The 19,035-nt window shown below is 44.8% G+C and overlaps 2 protein-coding genes across 9 annotated transcripts in view; one reads left to right on the top strand and one right to left on the bottom strand.

The window, feature by feature from the left end:
• The window catches only part of CDH23 (cadherin related 23), a 555,581-nt gene that overhangs the window by 449,417 nt on the left and 87,129 nt on the right, over positions 1–19,035 (top strand). The window lies entirely within an intron of this gene.
• Positions 1–19,035, bottom strand: part of VSIR (V-set immunoregulatory receptor) — a 70,871-nt gene that overhangs the window by 22,932 nt on the left and 28,904 nt on the right. For 3 of the 5 annotated variants that reach the window (XM_043519507.1, XM_043519508.1, XM_043519509.1), the window contains exons 5-6: positions 10,255–10,282; positions 2,675–2,862 (exon numbers count right to left, since the gene is read on the bottom strand). In XM_043519507.1, coding sequence (XP_043375442.1) covers positions 2,675–2,862; positions 10,255–10,282 — 216 coding nt within the window. Of the gene's footprint in view, positions 1–1,367; positions 1,504–1,574; positions 2,107–2,674; positions 2,863–10,254; positions 10,283–19,035 lie in introns of those variants that run through there. The other 2 variants (XM_038408395.2, XM_043519510.1) reach the window with 2 other exon arrangements.

Here is a 19,035-nt window from a genome sequence, read left to right as displayed (position 1 = left end):
GAAGTGAAGAAACAGATTGACAGAGCTAGAAGAGTACCCAGAAGTCACCTATTACAGCACAGGCCCAACAAAGAAAATAACAGAACGCCACTAGCCATCACCTTCAGCCCCCAACTAAAACCTCTCCAACGCATCATCAAGGATCTACAACCGATCCTGAAGGACGACCCATCACTCTCACAGATCTTGGGAGACAGGCCAGTCCTTTCTTACAGACAGCCCCCCAACCTGAAGCATATACTCACCAGCAACCACACACCACACAACAGAACCACTAACCCAGGAACCTATCCTTGTAACAAAGCCCGTTGCCAACTGTGTCCACATATCTATTCAGGGGACACCATCATAGGGCCTAATCACATCAGCCACACTATCAGAGGCTCATTCACCTGCACATCTACCAATGTGATATATGCCATCATGTGCCAGCAATGCCCCTCTGCCATGTACATTGGTCAAACTGGACAGTCTCTACGTAAAAGAATAAATGGACAAAAATCAGACGTCAAGAATTATAACATTCAAAAACCGGTTGGAGAACACTTCAATCTCTTTGGTCACTTGATTATAGACCTGAGGGTGGCTATCCTTCAACAAAAAAACTTCAAAAACAGACTCCAACGAGAGACTGCTGAATTGGAATTAATTTGCAAACTGGATACAATTAACTTAGGCTTGAATAGAGACTGGGAATGGATGAATCATTACACAAAGTAAAACTATTTCCCCATGTTATTTCTCCCCCCCCCCCCACCGCACCCCGCACTGTTCCTCAGACGTTCTTGTCAACTGCTGGAAATGGCCCACCTTGATTATCACTACAAAAGGTTTTTTCCACCCCCCCCCTCCCCCCCGCTCTCCTGCTGGTAATAGCTCACCTTAAGTGATCACTCTCTTGTTACAGTGTGTATGGTAACACCCATTGTTTCATGTTCTCTATGTATATAAATCTCCCTACTGTATTTTCCACTGAATGCATCCAATGAAGTGAGCTGTAGCTCACGAAAGCTTATGCTCAAATAAATTTGTTAGTCTCTAAGGTGCCACAAGTACTCCTTTTCTTTTTGAGAATACAGACTAACATGGCTGCTACTCTGAAACCTTTCTAAGGAAGATGAGTGCAGTGATGAATTTGAAGTGCCAGGGGAAGCATTGAATACTATAGAATCATAGAATATCAGGGTTGAAAGGGACCTCAGGAGATCATCTAGTCCAATCCCCTGCTCAAAGCAGGCACAATCCCCAATTTTTGCCCCAGATCCCTAAACGGTCCCCTCAAGGATTGAACTCACAACCCTGGGTTTAACAGGCCAATGCTCAAGCCACTGAGCTATAGAAAGTGTCTTTCATTTTTCCCCCTCAAAAGTGGCCTTGTCTATAAAGCCTTTGCTTCAGCAATAGCCAAAGCTTCTTCCGTATTGCTGACAACAAATTCAGTGAAAGTTGTTGTTCTTCAGTAATTTTATACTTTCATGGAATTTGGAGAATCAGGAACAGGCTCTGAAAAGGAGAGACAAGTCTGTTAGTTTTTGGAGGTTATTTATGGATGTGGAGCTCACTGGGCATTTCTGTAGCTGTGGTTTTATGTGTTTAACAGAAAATTCTTCCCCCATTATAGACAAGTCTCTAGAAGATCCAAGCTGCTGCGGGCATACCTTGCCGTTTTCAGGCATCTTTAGCAGAATGATTCAGCCAAATGTCACAGGTGCAAAGGTGGCAGGAAAAGGGAACTAAGGGCCTGATCCAAAGCACATTGTTGGAGTTAATGGAAAGACTTCCATTTACTTCACTGGGCTTTGGGTCAGTCCCTAATGTTCCATGGCTCACAATTTTAAATCTCCTAGAGGCAACATTTCTTAGGGAAACTGGCAGGATTTTTTTTCTCTAGCAGGTATTGAGTTGAGTTAGCTTTCCCTATGTGTAACAGCATCTACTATGTTAGTAGTAACAGGATGTGAAATGTCAGGCCGGCTCTGGGAGATTAATATGGGGATACTCTGGGGGCAGGGATAATGGACTGACAAGTGTGTCCACCAGTTTAACATTGCTAGTCCACACCTGGAACTCGAGCACTGCAGAGACTCACTGGCTGGTGAGAACTCCCTGTATGAAAGAAGAGCAAACCTCATCATTACCCCATGCTGCAGGACAAACAAAAAGAGCCAATCATGCCACAGCTGTGTTTCTTTCTCCAAAAACCTGAGATCTTGTCAAGTTCCCCTGTTTACCTCCAAGCCAAAGATTTATTATTTTTTGGTTTGTATCAGAATTTCTCTTGAGACACCAAATAACTATGAATAAAGGTCAGTGGGCCAAATTCAGGTTTCATTGACATCAGCGTAAATCTGGAATAACTTCATTGGATTAAGTGGAATCACTCCAGGTCTATGCTTTTGTAACTGAGACCAAAATTAGGCACAGTAGGTATAAAATGAGACACTATGGCAGAGATGCAGTGTTTTTCCCCCTCCCCAAAGTCACAAGAGTGTACATTTCATGTTAAGAGAGAGGTTAGATTCAAACTGAATATTTAACAAGGGATCACTCCCCTCCCTTTCTGCCTCTTTTTCCTTTCTCATGTCCCTCTTCAATGGCTGGCTTCTTGGTGCCTCTGTCATGACAGCTTTAGCCCGGGTTAACCAAAGAAATCTTTCGTAAAATGGACACTTACCCAGTGTTGGGAAGAAACAATCTCCTGTGCCTGGAGGAGACAGCGGAGTGTTTGGTTCTGAGAGAAGGTGCCGCCCTGATTCTGACTGCTGGCGGCTGGCAATGTACATCATCTGCGGCTTGGGCCTGGACTCTGTATTTGTGGATGAAACAGCCTCAAAGACAGGGTTTTCAATGCCTTGAGCATTACTACAGGAGAAAATACAGTGTCAGTCCTCGCTCTCCCTCTTTCTCTCACACCTATGGAGAACTCCAGAATTATAGACTTTCTTCCATTCTAACAGTAGAACTTATTGTTCTTAGTATGGAAGTTCCTATGTATCTGACTTAAACATAAGCTGGTGGGTCTCTCCTGTGTTTGTCCTTTATTGTTTTTCTAGGGCTTGCTTCCTAGCACCTGGTCTTTCCCTTGTAATGCCACCATTGTTTTGTACAGCAAACAACTCTGATGTGATACAAGCACAGGCATGGGATCTTGCTGATGGAAAACATGGATTCTGAAGGAGGCAGGATCTCAATAAAAACATTATAATGAGAAGTGGTGTAACCCTTGTCATGGGGTCACTGGCCCCTTTAAAGGGAATCTGGGTCCAGGTTACCATGGATAATCAAATTTAAAGGAAACGAGTCCATATAGGAATTTTATTGAATAATGAGCACCTGGGCCTGATAAAAGGCTATCAGGGCTCAGTTCCAGTGAGGTGCTTTCAGAGAAATTCTCCGAATGGACAGGACCTTCCAGAGACCACAAGTCCCAAGGAGGAGGGCTGTGCACACACCCCGAGCCCAAAGAGAGAGACAAGGGGCTAGGACTGAAGCAATAAGTACTTGCAGCACTAGGTCAGCAGGGGGTGCTACAGGGCAGGCCCTACAACAATAGGCGCCAGAGTGGGATTCCAAGACATCCTTTTCCCCCCCTCCGCCCCCAGTCAATGAGGGATGACTGAGCAGCACGGTGTAAACACTGCCTTGGCTGTGAGATTTTGATCCTTCCATGTCAGCATATAGAGGGGCTGCCACAGCTGTGGGACTTCCAGATCCAGTTTTTGGGAGTGCTCAAGCAGCAGCAGAGGCCTGTCAAGGAGGTTCCATGATGAGAAAGAGTCAATCGTCCTAAACACCAAAAGGGACAGAGGCACAGGCTCGACCAGCTATATGTTTCGACTGTGAAGAAGTGGGGCATGCACGATGAGTTTTCTCCTGTATGAACAATGATTATAAGGCTGGCGTGGTTGCTCTGAGCACCAGAGGAACCAGGGAGAGCCAGGCTATCAAAGATACCCTGACAGGAACTGCTGGGACCAGGACTATTGTGACGTCTGAGCAAAGGACTATGGGGACCCAGTTGGGGCAAGGAAGAGTAAACCAGGGTCAGTCTGTTTTGGCTGTGGGCAGAACAGGCATATAGAATGGTGTTGCCCTGCTAAAAATGACTACTTTGGGTAGATGGACTATAATTCTGAGGAAGCAAGACCCTATAAGACTAGGCAAATGGATGTAAAATTAAAGGTGGGAGGCTGTGGGTTTCACTGTTACCCATTAGTTAGGGGAGATACCCTTACATGACTCTTAGCCCCAGAGTATTAGAGCTTGAGGAACTTGAATAAAAGAACCAGGGCAGACCCAGAAAGCAGAAGAAGATTCCATCAAGGGGGGATCCATCAGCTGCCCTAAAGGATGACAGGATTCTGGGGTTGAGCAGGCTAGAAAAAATATGGAACTTGACTCAAATGATCTGGAAGGCCAGGGAAATGGAGGCACAAGAGCCATGATGTGACTGTTAATTCAGTAAACTACAGGTCCAGCTGGTAGATTTCTACCAGGAACTGGATGGCTGTACAAAGAGTTAGGAGGCCCAAATTCAAGAAATGAGGTGGGAAACACTCTCAAGCTACAGATGGGGCTGATAATACAGTAGAAACAAACCAGGCCAATAGAAGCAGAGCTTGAAAGGGCAAAGCAACCGTGGCAGAGCAAATGGGTATGGCTGATCAGTGAGAGAAAGATTCCTCTCCTTGGCAAAGGAAATACTTGGCACTCATGGAAGGAAGTGACAGAGTTCTAAGTCATCTTGAAAAGTGACTCTGGACAGCCAAACCCATTGGAGAGCAAGTAATTTAAGCCAGTGGATAAACTGGCAAACCTGGGAGCTCAACTATGTATAATGCAGGAGTTACTGCAGGAAGAAAAACACCAGAAATTTGAGTCTCCATACCCAGGTGGAACAGATGGAGGATGAGAAGATATGTGAAGGTGCCGAGCTAAATCAAAACCTTGAAAAAGAGGTCTTCAACCTAAAAGACAGACCAACAGGAGTTGGAAGAGCTGCTTGTTTTGGAGAAGGAATGTACTACAGAGACAAGTGGAAAACATATTGAAATAGAAATACACGAACAGGTGAGACCGACCCTCTCTTTTAGCAGAGCAATGGGCGAACATTTGAAACAGAAGCTGGAGCTAGAGAATGGCAAGCATACCTTGGAGCAGCAGGTTATTAAGATGGAAAAGGAGCTGGAGACTGACTAGTGAGCTCCAGGAACTGGCCATTGAGGAAGTAGCCTTACACACCCTGGCAGCTGGTTTGCAGGGAAAACTGGCTGGGGATTGTGTAGGAGTGCAGGACCAGGGTGCTGAAGCCCATATAGAGACATGCAATAAGACGGAGAGCACAGAAATCAATTCTAGAGAGACTTGTGTTGATTAAAAGGGCCTGACTGAGAAGCAGGGCCTCCAGAAAGACCTTCCAAGAGGAGCAGTCAACTGTTTGACAATGGATTGGGTGTCCTGTGGCACAAACCCTGAGATCCAAAACACAACAGAAGCTTCAGTAATGCCAGTTGCCCCCTCAGCTACACAGCAGACCTCTCTAGTAAAGGACTAGAGTGAGCTGGAGGAGAAGGCTGCTACTGCTGATAGGAATCCTCGAACTGCAGGCGCAGATGGCTGAAGAATGGGAGGCACTGGAACAGATGTGCTCCTCGGGGGGAAGGATATAGTGCAAGCTGTGAAGCAGGAGCAGCAGCAGCTGATCTGCCTCAAAGTTGAAAACGAGACTACAGAGCAGCAGTGTTTGCTGCTGCAGAGGCAGTTGACTAAGCTCCAGAACCTGCTTAAGATCCAACTGGGGTTGAGCTCCAACTTGACTAAGGATAAAGAGCTGGAATCATATGGTGTGAGGCCACTAGTACCTTCTTGCTCAATACATATTCCTGTAGAACAGCCTTCTGAAGCTAAGAACTGCCCTGTCATGGCATGACGAAGCTGCAAGGCCAACTCCCAGCCAAACCCCTGCTTAAAAAAAAAAGTCCACCCCAAGAAAAAAGGGAGACCCAGATAGTGCTAGGGTTCAGAACATCATTCAAAAGGTACTGTAGGTCCAGGAATAGCAGAAATGCATGCTGCTGAGTGGATTGTTAAGAACAGTAGGAAAAAGGGTCCAGTCCTTAGAGGCTGGAAGCCCTGAAAGGAAGTCGGGCTTGAATAGGGCTATTTTTAATCCCAATGGCTATGCCTGTGTTTGTATCCAGGGAGGCTCCTCCCCCAGAGACCAAGTAGTAGCCTTAAGTCAGTTTAACTATGGTGAAAGCTTTGTGGTGTTGACCATACCAGAAGTAGCTGGGGAACTAGGCTTTCAGAGGGTACAGCATGTGGTGAACTATGACATGCCGAGAACTATGAAGGAATATGATCACCGCATGAGGCGCTTACAACATAGTGGGACGCAAGTCCTGATCATGTCATATTTTACAGAGGGGGACAAAAATATTGCCAAGGATTTAATAGGTTTCCTAGTTGCTCCTAAAGAGGAAGTTTTCCCTGGCTTGAGAACATGACCAAACGTTAGCCATTTTTAAGCCTACATTTTGGTATAGGTTGGCTTTGCTGGGGGAAGGTATGTCACAGTGTTGCTGACCCCCTGTTTGCTGGAAAGAAACTCTCCTAAGGGAGAGGATCTTCCAGAGATACAAGCTGAGCATGCCCCTGAGACCAATGGGAAATACTTTATTTCAAGTTTATTTGTATTTAATAAAGTAGAACCCCAGCAGGAGAATGTTGTCTTACCCTTTTTTGGACCATGTGGAATTGTGACCTTGAGAGAAGGGAAACTGAGGCAGGGAGTGCCTGTAGCGCCACACTAGTTAGCAGGCAGTGCTACAGTGTTGGTACATCCTGAGATACCCTACCCCTGGCTGGCTGGAATTTAAACACTATTTTGTGTGTGTCATGGACCCATCACTGCTAACAGGTAAAGGAGATTTTTCTTTAACTCAAGTTGTGGGAGCCTGAGTCTTTGGAGCACCAGGATATGAATGCTAATTCCACTGATAATGAAAAGTTCCAAATGACCATAGCATGCAGCATAATCACAATCACAAAGCTCTAGTTGGCCCTAGATTAGGTATAATATATTTATAAGGGCTCAGGTGCCTCTTTCTAGCAATATAAAGTGCTAACACAAGCTACCTGAACAACATCCACAACCAGGAAATGCAACTGAGCAGTTCTTGCAATTACTGGTATTATAAATGAGGGCAGTTTATAATACCTGAAAGAGAGAGGCAGGGGAGCCCCTACAAATACAATGTAATAAAGCACTGAAACACGGAGAGAAATTTTGTAAATAAATTAATTTTCTTTTGCAGACCCGTAGAGAAGGAAAATAGTAATTTTAACCCTCCCTTGCAGTTACTGACCAAATGGAATGTCACATTTAGTCAGTTCCAATGTGTATATCTTTTCATCACGCTTGTGATTGCTAAAAGTACCCCTAATATCAACCTCAACCCTAAGCTGCGTTTCAGTTCCTTCCACATGAGATGCTATCCCTTTGGAAGAAAGAAAGCACGTAGCTCCCTAGAGTGTCTTGTGCTATAATCAGCTGACTGGATTTCAGCACTTATTAACAATCAAGACAGCTGCAGAGGATTACAGGCCAACTAAGTATAACGCCAACAGACTCCGGTTGTCAGTGGGTGGGATCAAACCTGGGACTTCTGAAGCTTAGTGCATGAGCCCCTACCACATGAGCTAAAAGTCAACTGGCTGTTAGCCAAGGCTGTAGAGCAGACTTTTTCTTTCTCTGTCTCGTGTCTTGGTGCCATTAGATAGGACAGAACACCACACCCAGGAGGTGTGTGGGTTACATACGTGTTTAATTTTTGTTTAACTGTTTTTTCCTGATGTTTCCTCCACTATGAGAGGTGTTGTTTATTTTAAGGCCAAAGTGGCCAGATGTCCTTTGAGGTTCCAGCAATGTCAATAAACAAAACCAAGGTTAATTTGCATTCTCATTTCAGTTTCTGATTTATCCTGCCAGTTTCAGTTACTGCTTGAAACAGCTCAATAGGGCAGGCAACAAGTTTAGCCTTTTAGTCAAGGCCTGTCTGGCCCAAGTTGATGAGACTTAAAATGAAAAAGTAGGAAATCTGTCACAGGGCCAGATGAGGGGTAGTTGGAGAGTTATGCATATAGGAGAGTGGGGATGGAGAATGCCGCCTCCAGGCTACCAGAGTTCAAAATGAAAAGCCAGGAAGCAAGCATTAAAATAAAAGGTAGTGTGGGTGGACACTGTATTTACTCCTCTTGTAGATCAAGACGTCAACCACACTTTCTATAATAGGTGGTGAATATAGTTTGGCTTAGTCTGTACTAACGGATCAAAAGGAAGACACAACTGATATCTGTTGTCAACAATGCCTCTGATTAGTCACTGTGACCCCAGGTCCTTCTCCTTATTTCTTCCCACAGCCTAATGCAGTATTGCCAAACATAAGAGATAAAAAAATCTCGAGTCGGAGTACCCAAAACCATGATTTTTTTTTAAAATCAAATAATATTTTATAGTCTGTCTTTTTAATTCCTCTCTATTCCTCTGCCAGTGTGTGTGTGTGGGTGTGTATGTGTGTGTGTTATTATTTCAGGTTGAAAAGTCAACCGTTGATGAACACACAAATGGACTCCTATTCCCACTGCTCAGATGTACTCCCCTCACCCGCTCCTCACCCCTAAGACAGGGGAACTGCTATCAAATTCTTATTGCTGATCCAGCAGCAATGCTTCCCTGACTCCTGCTGCCCCAGACTTCTCCAGCTGGGACTCAGCAGTACCTGACTTCTCTCATCCCTGCCCCTAGGTTTCTCCTCTGCCTGGTTCCCAGCAGCACCACTTCCCTGCCTCCCACTGCCCCAGGTCCCTCACTCTGCTATAAGGCCATACCTGAAGGCAAGTCCCAGTGGTGGAGCAGATCCGTGTCCCCAGTCCTGAGGCTCTTGCACATAGCTCTGCCCACATGCCCAGCCCTGAAAATTGAAGGATTGGGAGGGTGGGGGGGCTTCTCAGGTCACTGCAAGAGCTCCTCCTGCAGGTGCCAAAATCCCATGGCTCCAGATCAGTCCACAAGACTTGGCAACACTGCCTTCCCCTGGCTATTCAATGGGACTCCCCTTCTCCACCACTGCCCCCAGGCTGGGGAGCTGCAAGTCTATCCCCTCCATTCCCATGCCCATCACTATCCTCTGCACCTCCAAGGCTTCCCTCCTGCCCCTCGCATCCTCCTGTATCCCCTAAATCCACTTACTGCTCCCCCAGCACCTTGCTCCTCCTCACTTTCCCCATTCACCTTTCACTTTTCTGCTCCTTATATTCCCTTTGTCTTGGCCAGCTCCCATACTATGGAGTGGCAGCCATTTTGCCAGTGGGCATGGCTTAAGTTCAGTCTCACTGGAAGAAACAATGGGAGCAGGGTGACCAGATGTCCCGATTTTTATAGGGATAGTCCCAATTTTGGGGTCTTTTTCTCACATAGGCACCTATTACCCCCCCTCCCCTCCCGCACCTCCTATTCCGATTTGTGACACTTGCTATGTGTCAGCCTAAATGAGAGTTGGAAGCCAATGTTATGAAGGGCAGCCTAACTGCCACATGCAGATAGACTGTAGGGAAATGGTGGCCACCTTGCTGGCTTCAGCAATAGGAAATGGTTGCCATTTTGAGCAAGGGAAAATAAGTCAGTTGGCAGCCTTGTTTAAAAAGAAAAAACAACACCCAAAAATCATCAGAGACTTGATGAAATTGTGAGAGTCAGCACTACTTCTAATGCTGTTCACATTCTGTGGCTCCCCCTCTGTCCTCATACCCTCCCACCTCTTCCTTTTCTCCCTTCCGTTTGGTCCAGGAGCCAAGCCATTGTACCATGCTGGAGCCTGGAGGCCTCACACATGTCCTTGACATCTCATTCTCATACTCTGAAGCCTTAGTAGTGGGGATTTGGGAGCCTCCATGGTTCAGGGAGATTCTGACTCTCACATGACAGGGTTACAAAAGAAGTAGGTAGTTTCCATTTGGGAAGAGGGGGTAGAAGTTTGTGGTAGTGGGGCAGTTATCTAAATGATGGATTCTCCATCATCCCTACCACTATGCTAAGGATGTAAGTACAGCCCAGTGTCACTGGCAGTCTGCCAACCTAGAGTTTAGGTCATTATCCGAGGAAGAAGAAGAAAAGCAGGCCGTTTCCAGGGTCACAAAGAGGGAAGGGAGCATGAACAGGCTAGTGGAAAATGGAAAGACTTAAGATTTCCTCACCTCTCCATTCTGACAAGTTCATGAGCACCTGCAAAAAGACAAAAAAATGCTTTTATTATACTAATATAAAACAACTGTTGCTATTTACAGTCATATTTCACGGCAAAAATGTTAATGCTGCAAATTCAGAACTCCGTCTGCATAGTCTCCCTCTAAAGGTGAGCGTTCTTGCTGCTTTGTAACTGAGACAGTTGCCCAGAGCTCTCATGTAAGGTGTCAGATATACAGTTCTATGTTACACATAAAAGGCTGGAACATGGGCACGTTCCATCAGCAGTGAAAGGATTAAGTGTGGGGACGTATTCCAGCCCTAGCCATGGTGACCAGAATGCATTGATGAAACTGAAGCAATAGGCAATGCAATACAATAGAAATGAGGTGCTCCAAAGTGCAGCACATGAGTGGTTAAGTCCTCAAGTTCCTTTCCTTTCCTCTTCACTGATTAGCTTGTTTTTTGTTTTCCTGCGCAACTTTTACTGTTCTCATAAATCTGATTTGGTGGTTTGGACTAGGGGAACGGAAACTGCCAATTCATCTGGAAAATGGATACCAAATCGAGTGCTCTGGAGCTTGCCAGGAGCTGTTTCCTTTTTCCTCTTTCATTTCCTTCTTCATTAAAATGTTTTAAAGATGAATAAAAGTGGAACAGTCATAGCACCAGCCTTTTTATCCCACTGACACAACACTGATCTGCAGCTCCTCCTGCATCCTCCTACAGCTTTACTAATGGACCTTGAGTCTGACTTGCAGAGCTCTCTTGGATTTCAACTCTGCATTGTCATGAGGAGGAGGAACCCTCTCAATTTGTAAAAACAACAGATACTTGCTATGGAGCAGCCTGAGATCTCCAAGCTCTCATTCTGCTTCTGATTTCAATCATGTTTTGAACATGCGACTCCAGAGGAGAAGGGCGGCTCATAATGCATGAACCCTTTCTCCAAAGCTTGCTGGTGCCCTTTTCAGAAGGCATGAACTCTCTGCCATCCAGGTTTCAGAGTAGCAGCCGTGTTAGTCTGTATTCGCAAAAAGAAAAGGAGTACTTGTGGCACCTTAGAGACTAACAAATTTATTAGAGCATAAGCTTTCGTGAGCTACAGCTCACTTCATCGGATGCATTTGGTGGAAAAAACAGAGGGGAGATTGATATACACACACAGAGAACATGAAACGATGGGTTTATCATACACACTGTAAGGAGAGTGATCACTTAAGATAAGCCATCACCAGCAGCGGGGGGGGGGGGGGAGGAAAACCTTTCATGGTGACAAGCAAGGTAGGCTATTTCCAGCAGTTAACAAGAATATCTGAGGAACAGTGGGGGGTGGGTTGGGTTGGGGGGGAGAAATAACATGGGGAAATAGTTTTACTTTGTGTAATGACTCATCCATTCCCAGTCTCTATTCAAGCCTAAATTAATTGTATCCAGTTTGCAAATTAATTCCAATTCAGCAGTCTCTCGTTGGAGTCTGTTTTTGAAGCTTTTTTGTTGAAGGATAGCCACTCTTAGGTCTGTAATCGAGTGACCAGAGAGATTGAAGTGTTCTCCAACTGGTTTTTGAGTGTTATAATTCTTGATGTCTGATTTGTGTCCATTCATTCTTTTAGAGACTGTCCAGTTTGACCAATGTACATGGCAGAGGGGCATTGCTGGCACATGATGGCATATATCACATTGGTAGATGCGCAGGTGAACGAGTCTCTGATAGTGTGGCTGATGTGATTAGGCCCTATGATGGTGTCCCCTGAATAGATATGTGGACAGAGTTGGCAACAGGCTTTGTTGCAAGGATAGGTTCCTGGGTTGGTGGTTCTGTTGTGTGGTGTGTGGTTGCTGGTGAGTATTTGCTTCAGATTGGGGGGCTGTCTGTAAGCAAGGACTGGCCTGTCTCCCAAGATCTGTGAGAGTGATGGGTCGTCCTTCAGGATGGGTTGTAGATCCTTGATGATGCGTTGGAGAGGTTTTAGTTGGGGGCTGAAGGTGATGGCTAGTGGCGTTCTGTTATTTTCTTTTTTGGGCCTGTCCTGTAGTAGGTGACTTCTGGGTACTCTTCTGGCTCTGTCAATCTGTTTCTTCACTTCAGCAGGTGGGTATTGTAGTTGTAGGAATGCATGATAGAGATCTTGTAGGTGTTTGTTTCTGTCTGAGGGGTTGGAGCAAATGCGGTTATATCGTAGAGCTTGGCTGTAGACAATGGATCGAGTGGTATGATCTGGATGAAAGCTAGAGGTATGTAGGTAGGAATAGCGGTCAGTAGGTTTCCGATATAGGGTGGTGTTTATGTGACCATCGCTTATTAGCACCGTAGTGTCCAGGAAGTGGATCTCTTGTGTGGACTGGACCAGTCCACTTCCTGGACACTACGGTGCTAATTTTTTTTTCCAATAAATTCATCCGATGAAGTGAGCTGTAGCTCACGAAAGCTTATGCTCTAATAAATTTGTTAGTCTCTAAGGTGCCACAAGTACTCCTTTTCTTTTTTCAGATATTCTTGTTAACTGCTGGAAATTGCCTACCTTGCTTGTCACCATGAGAGGTTTTCCTCCTTTCCCCCCCCCCGCTGCTGGTGATGGCTTATCTTAAGTGATCACTCTCCTTACAGTGTGTATGATAAACCCATTGTTTCATGTTCTCTGTGTGTGTATATCAATCTCCCCTCTGTATTTTCCACCAAATGCATCCGATGAAATGAGCTGTAGCTCACGGAAAGCTTATGCTCTAATAAATTTGTTAGTCTCTAAGGTGCCACAAGTACTCCTTTTCTCTCTGCTATCCAGGCACAGATAGATATAAACAGCTGAGTTTCTTTGGTGTTAACGTTTGAACTTAGCACTTTCTGTGGGCAGTGTAACAAGGTTGTCCTAATGGAAAGCATCCAGATAAGGAGAGTGTCCCATGATGATTCTTGTGGGGACATTCTAAGTAGTGGGGGGCTTTCTGGCATTTTGTTTTGGATTTGATTTCTGTAGTATGCTCAGATTTCTTAGGGTGGGTGTATGCAGTTCATGCTCCGTGCAAACACAGCACAGCTGGTGATTTCCTTAGGAAAACTAAATCAAAGCAAATTCTGATTCAGCGGCATTGGCACTCAACTGTACCAATTAGAGCCATCTTTTCAAGGCAATTGCATTTTACAGTATTTGTTCTTCCATTAGGGCTTATTGGTGAGAGAGTCTCACAATTTGGCCATGCTCTCAACAGGCTCATGGCATCAACAGGAATTTTGTCTGAGCTTGGACTACAGGATTGACCCAATTTTAGTAATGTCAGTATTAGTGTTAATAAAGTTGACTTCAACTTCAATTATTTCAGCACCATCCCTATTAATAGTAGTTATATTAGGACTAGTGACATCACTATTACTACTGTTTAGTCTCCAGATCATAGTAACATCAACAGAGCAGATGCTTGGCCTACTCTGCCAGTTTTACGGGAGAATTCACACTCTGTGCCCCTTGCGTGTCACATCTGTATAGGCTCTGTGCATTGTGGCCATGTAGGTGTGCAAGGCAAGCTGTACAAACTCTGCAGAGAGCTCCCTTGGGACTGAGGGGAACGTTCACTTCGCTGACACACAGCTGCCTTCTGAAGCAGCATTTGCTCCCTCAGAAGGTTTTTGTCACAAATGTACTGCTGCTTTTGGACGCTGCTTTCAATCCCTGTGACAAAGCCCCAACAGAAGGTCTCTTTTCCATAAAGACGTGAGTAGAGGAGCTCCTCTGTTTTAAACTAGCATGACCTTTACACCAGGTTAATTGTCCGCAATAAATATAGAGCAGGAGTGATGTTTGGCTCGTCTGCAGATTATTTCATGACTGGAATTTCTTAGTGCATTGAAAATGGAGTGGATATCATTATACATCAAGTGTAACAACTATACTACTTTGTCATAAGAGCAATCAATATTTCTCTCAGTTTCTCCTCTTCGTTTCTCTCTCTTACTATGTCTCCTTTTGTCTAGCTTTCTGTGCCTCTTCCCTGTTCATTTCTCATTGCTCTTATCCTTCCCTTTCTCCCATCTGTCAATCCATTCTTCTCTCTCTCATTTTAAGTGGGCTGGCTCCTGGGCTCCATCCTGCCCATTCCATTTCAGTCCCTGATCTTCATTGAATGAGCGTTCTGCAGGCTTGTAGGATTGGATTGTGGCAGGTATATTTCCTAGTATTAACCCTGAAAGTTTTGTGCTCTAATTCCATGATGCAAAATTCATCAGCGTTAACTATTGTTTTCACCAGCTCTCAAGAATCCCAACTCCAGTGGGTTAATTTAAAGTGCAGCTGTTGCCGTATTTTCACCTGCTATAACAATAGCATGACTCTGCAGCAGTTTCATTGATGGGAAGATCTATGTTCAGGAGTGACCTGAAACATCTACTACTCCCCCTCACCTTGCCCTAGCATAGAGGAGTGTACTCATTGCTGTGGTGTGACCCCTTCTGGCTCTGGGATTAGTGGCAGCTTTGTCAGAGAATTTGAGCCACACTTGTTGAGAAAGACACAATGCTGTGCTAAGTATCAATCTGGCTAGAAGGAAACCCTGCTCAATGAAAGCCTGGAATAAAGAGAGCGATAGGAAGGGACAAGTTGAAATGCAGGTCCAAGAATGAAGGAGTAGATTACATTTGCTAGGATCCAATTTAATATCCTGATTTTCTGCACTGGGGTGAAGGGGGAATCTTTGCATACAGAATGGGTTGGAGGTGTGTGGAATGGGGATTTCACACATTTTATGCACAAATAAACAAACTGCTTGGAGCACTGCCCAGGCTTGCAGATTCTTCCCCTCCGAGGAAGGCAACTCATGTCCTGATCTTCCTCCCCTCACTCAGTAACCTGGAGTCTCAAATTGCTTGGAGCTCCACAGGACATAAAACCAGCTTAGGAGTGGGGAGAAGAAGAGGAATATTCTGCATTATAGGAGTCGTGGGGTTTTTTGTTTTGTTTTGTTGTGTTCATTGATATCTTCACATCTTAAAGTCTCCAGTGTTCAACTGCCACCTCTTGAACTCAACGGAAATGAGAGGCCTTGATGTTTGTGGTTTACTGTGTTGTTAGTTCTGAAGAGTGGGGCCTTCTGTTTCTGAAGTTAGCACAGTGTGATACAAGGTTGCAGCTGGGCTACTGCAGTCTTGTTTGTACCTGGGTGCATGCTCTATACCAGCAGTTCTCAAACTTTAGCAACCCGAGGACCCCCATTTTTATATACAATTTTTCACAGAGCTTCACGTCCTTTGCTCAGCCCCAGGCCCCACCCACGCTCCACCCCTTCTCCCAAGGCCCTACCCCACCTCTTCCTGCCACTGCTCCACCCCTGCTCCTCCTCCTTCCCACCTCTTTCCACCCCCTCCCCCAAGCACGCCCCGTCCCCGCTCCTCCCCCTCCCTCCCAGCGCCTCCTGCACGCCACTGAACAACTGTTCCCTGGCATGCAGGAGGCACTGGTCAGCAGGGCCCACAGACCCCTTGGAGTACTCTCGCAGACCCCAGTTTGAGAAATAATGCTCTATATAATGTATTTATCCACGGCTGACTTTACAGGTGGGCGATAGGGCCAGGGGGTGCCTTCCAAGTGCCACAAACTGGCAAGCCTGGGTTGCTGGAGCAGTGGTGAGTGCGGGCGGGCCAGGGGCTGGAGCCAAGGGCCAGCTGGGCAAGGGGCAGGCGATGCTACCTGAAGTTGCCAGCCTGGTGGGAAGGGACAGACACTGGTCCCCCTGCCCGTGCCCGCGCACCTGCTCTCCTCCTGTTAGGTGACCAGGAGGGTGTATGACCAGGGGAGCCCCCAGGCTCAGAAACTCCTCCCTGTGCAGCCTGACCGAGCTCCAGGGCCAGGAGCTGATCCTTGGTCCCTGTGCTCCACACTGCTGTTCTCAAACTCAAAGAAATGGCACCAAAATATAAATTCTTCCAGAGTGCCATTTTCCCTAAGGACAGCCATGCATTTATCTGTGCTCATGCAGGTAATATTTTAATAAGGGGGCCCTAAAATATTTATGCCCTTAGCCTGTGGTAAACTTCATGTCCCCTGGTTGCTTGGCAGTGCAAAAAATAGTGGTGCCAGACAGGGAAATCTATTTGTTTTCCCATTTTAAAAAAAACACAACACTTTCTCATGACCACACTGAAAATGCAACACCTCTTGACAAGCACACTTTATATTAAATGCACATACTACAAATATTTGTACTCTGCTTCTGAGCAATATATAAGTAATAAAGGTGATAAAGGTAATAAATAAAATATCCCTAATGAGATATCAGGGGGATATCATCTCTGAGATTTAAAATAAATAAATAAATTAAATACTTGAGACTTGGTGCAGTCTGGTGTATTCCAATTTCAAAATACTTGCTCTTCAGAAGTACTTTTATAACCCCCAGGAATTAGTGACCTCTGGCATGGATGGTGAACTCATTCACAGACAGCGAAATGATCTCACGCCTCCCTTTAAATGGGCGGGGGGAGGATTTTAAAAAGGGTTTCAAGAGAGCCTCATCCAGTAAAACTCTTTGTTCATACACTTGTATATATGCACAAGTTCATACAACTCCAGTAGGTATTGTGCATACAAGTATGCACATAATTATTGCATGTGTGAACTGGTTGTGTATGAGTACAGATGTATATGCTGCACATGCACGTGTGAAGGTCTGTGTGCAAATGTTTTCATGCCTGTAGACATGCGATCATGTATGTTCAGTGTGTTTTGTGTAAGAGTGTGGTGGAGGTGGAAAAAGCTGGGCAAATACTGTGATAACAATTCCAAATGATTAATTTGGATTTTAGAACATTTGGCTTTGGCTCTGTGTACACACCCCTCTGTGCTCTCTTCTCACGAGTCTTCCTGCAATGAAACTCACTGGCAGGAGCTGCCTGAGTCATTCTTTCTATCTATTTATTGTGGCATCATTGCTAGCTACAGGAGAGCAGCATTGAGGTTGTATGGTAGCCATGGCATGCACCTTAACTTTGTTGGATGGAATATTTTCTTTTATTTCCAGAGTTTCAGTATAGGTGAATTTGATGTTTTGGAAGGGTACAAGATATTGCCAGTCAAATTTAAGTCTGTATTAATGAAGCTTTTGGGCAGTGAATTTCTGTTGTTGTTGGTTTGGGTTTTTTAAGAAAGTGGTGCTAGTGAAGGGGTGTGATTGTGGGTCACTTGTGTATAGAGCTATGAGATTTTTTTCAATTTGTCAACCATACTGAAAAATAGTTTCAGGCTGACCCAAAATGAATTTTTTTTGACATTTTTAGCAAACTGAAAAGTTGGGGGGCAAAAATTGTTTTGGGTCAAACAAAATATTCTCAGAATGCTGCCAAAGGCATTATTCATCCTTACAGTATATGAATGTAGTTCAGGTTCAGTGGCCACAGCACATCACCTTCAGCCACCAACAGAGCACCAGACCTGCTGCATATGCACAAATGACTTTCTCTGGCTCTTCAGCTTGACTTGAGCCACACTGTTGAGCCAACTTTTACCTTGAATAACTTTTAAAATTTTGTGGGGCAGTGGGCCCCAGACACTAATTGAGGATCAAACCTGAACAGGAGATATCATTTGGGGAGAATCAGAGCCATAGTTTGAGCTCCAGGTGTTTGCAAGCTGTAATAACTGTAAATTTTGATGCCTTTTTTTTTCTTTTTAAAGACGAGCTGTATCTCTGGAGCCCCTTGCCCAAATGACTCCAAACTTTGAACACTAACTCTACCCAAAACCCTGAAGAAGCATAGCAAATTTCAAAGAAATCTGGTTATGCATGTGGATTTTAGACCACTGAAAAATATTGTCTGTCAGACAGTAAATAGTCTCACCCTTAACTAGAGTGGCGCTACCACCCTGATATAATCCCATAGGGCCTGTCACCATGGTATCAGTGTCCCTATGTATTAATTCAAGACAAAAAGGATTTTGAACAACAAATTCTCACAGAACATACTTGAGAACAAGAGCTAAGTTTTACCATTTCGGGGAAAGCTGCCATGCATGGAGGACTGTGCAGAGCCACACTCTCTCAAAGGACAGTTGAGGAGGCATGTTTCTACTCCAGACTCACAGGTGCATAGAGGGACCTTGTAGGCAACTATCTCCCTTTAACATGGTGCTAGTCTGAAGTTTTTTAATATAGCATCTTAGCTGTAGGCCATTGGCTATAATACAATGAATAATAAAAATTTTAAATTGGCGCAGCTCCAAAAAAGATACAAATGTTAAAAACACAAGATTAACACTTCCTTAAAATCAATTACACCTTTAAAATCACTAGCCCTAAAACAATATACAAAAGTAAGATTTAAATTAATATTAGGACTGGAGTACATTACTTCACTGAGGTCGAAAGTAGCCTTTTGATATACCTTCTTATTTTTATGGCCAACCAGGCAAATAGAGTAACAGCCTGTATAATTGAAACACTTGCACTGCATAGGAAGAATTCTAATATCTGAGGTGATATTGTAGAAGGCATCTGGGCCAGGAATAGAGAGAACCATTTGTCTCTCAGGTAGCAGTATAGGTTACAAGTCAATAAATACTGTGGTAAGTCTTCGACTTCGCCAGACCCACATGGACAAAGACAATTATTTATCTCAGTGTCAACATACCTCCCTTCCAAATAGGCTATCTGCATAATTTGGAAACAGACAACTGTAAAGGCCCTCCTTAACTTACTGTAGTTCCAAATATTCCTCAAAACTATGGCTACAGGGGAGGGATAGCTCAGTGGTTTGAGCATTGGCCTGCTAAACCCAGCATTGTAAGTTCAATCCTTGATGGGTCCAT

Source organism: Dermochelys coriacea, chromosome 7, assembly GCF_009764565.3.
Source record: "Dermochelys coriacea isolate rDerCor1 chromosome 7, rDerCor1.pri.v4, whole genome shotgun sequence".
NCBI classification, from domain to species: domain Eukaryota; kingdom Metazoa; phylum Chordata; order Testudines; family Dermochelyidae; genus Dermochelys; species Dermochelys coriacea.
This window is presented reverse-complemented; position numbering and strand designations above follow the sequence as displayed.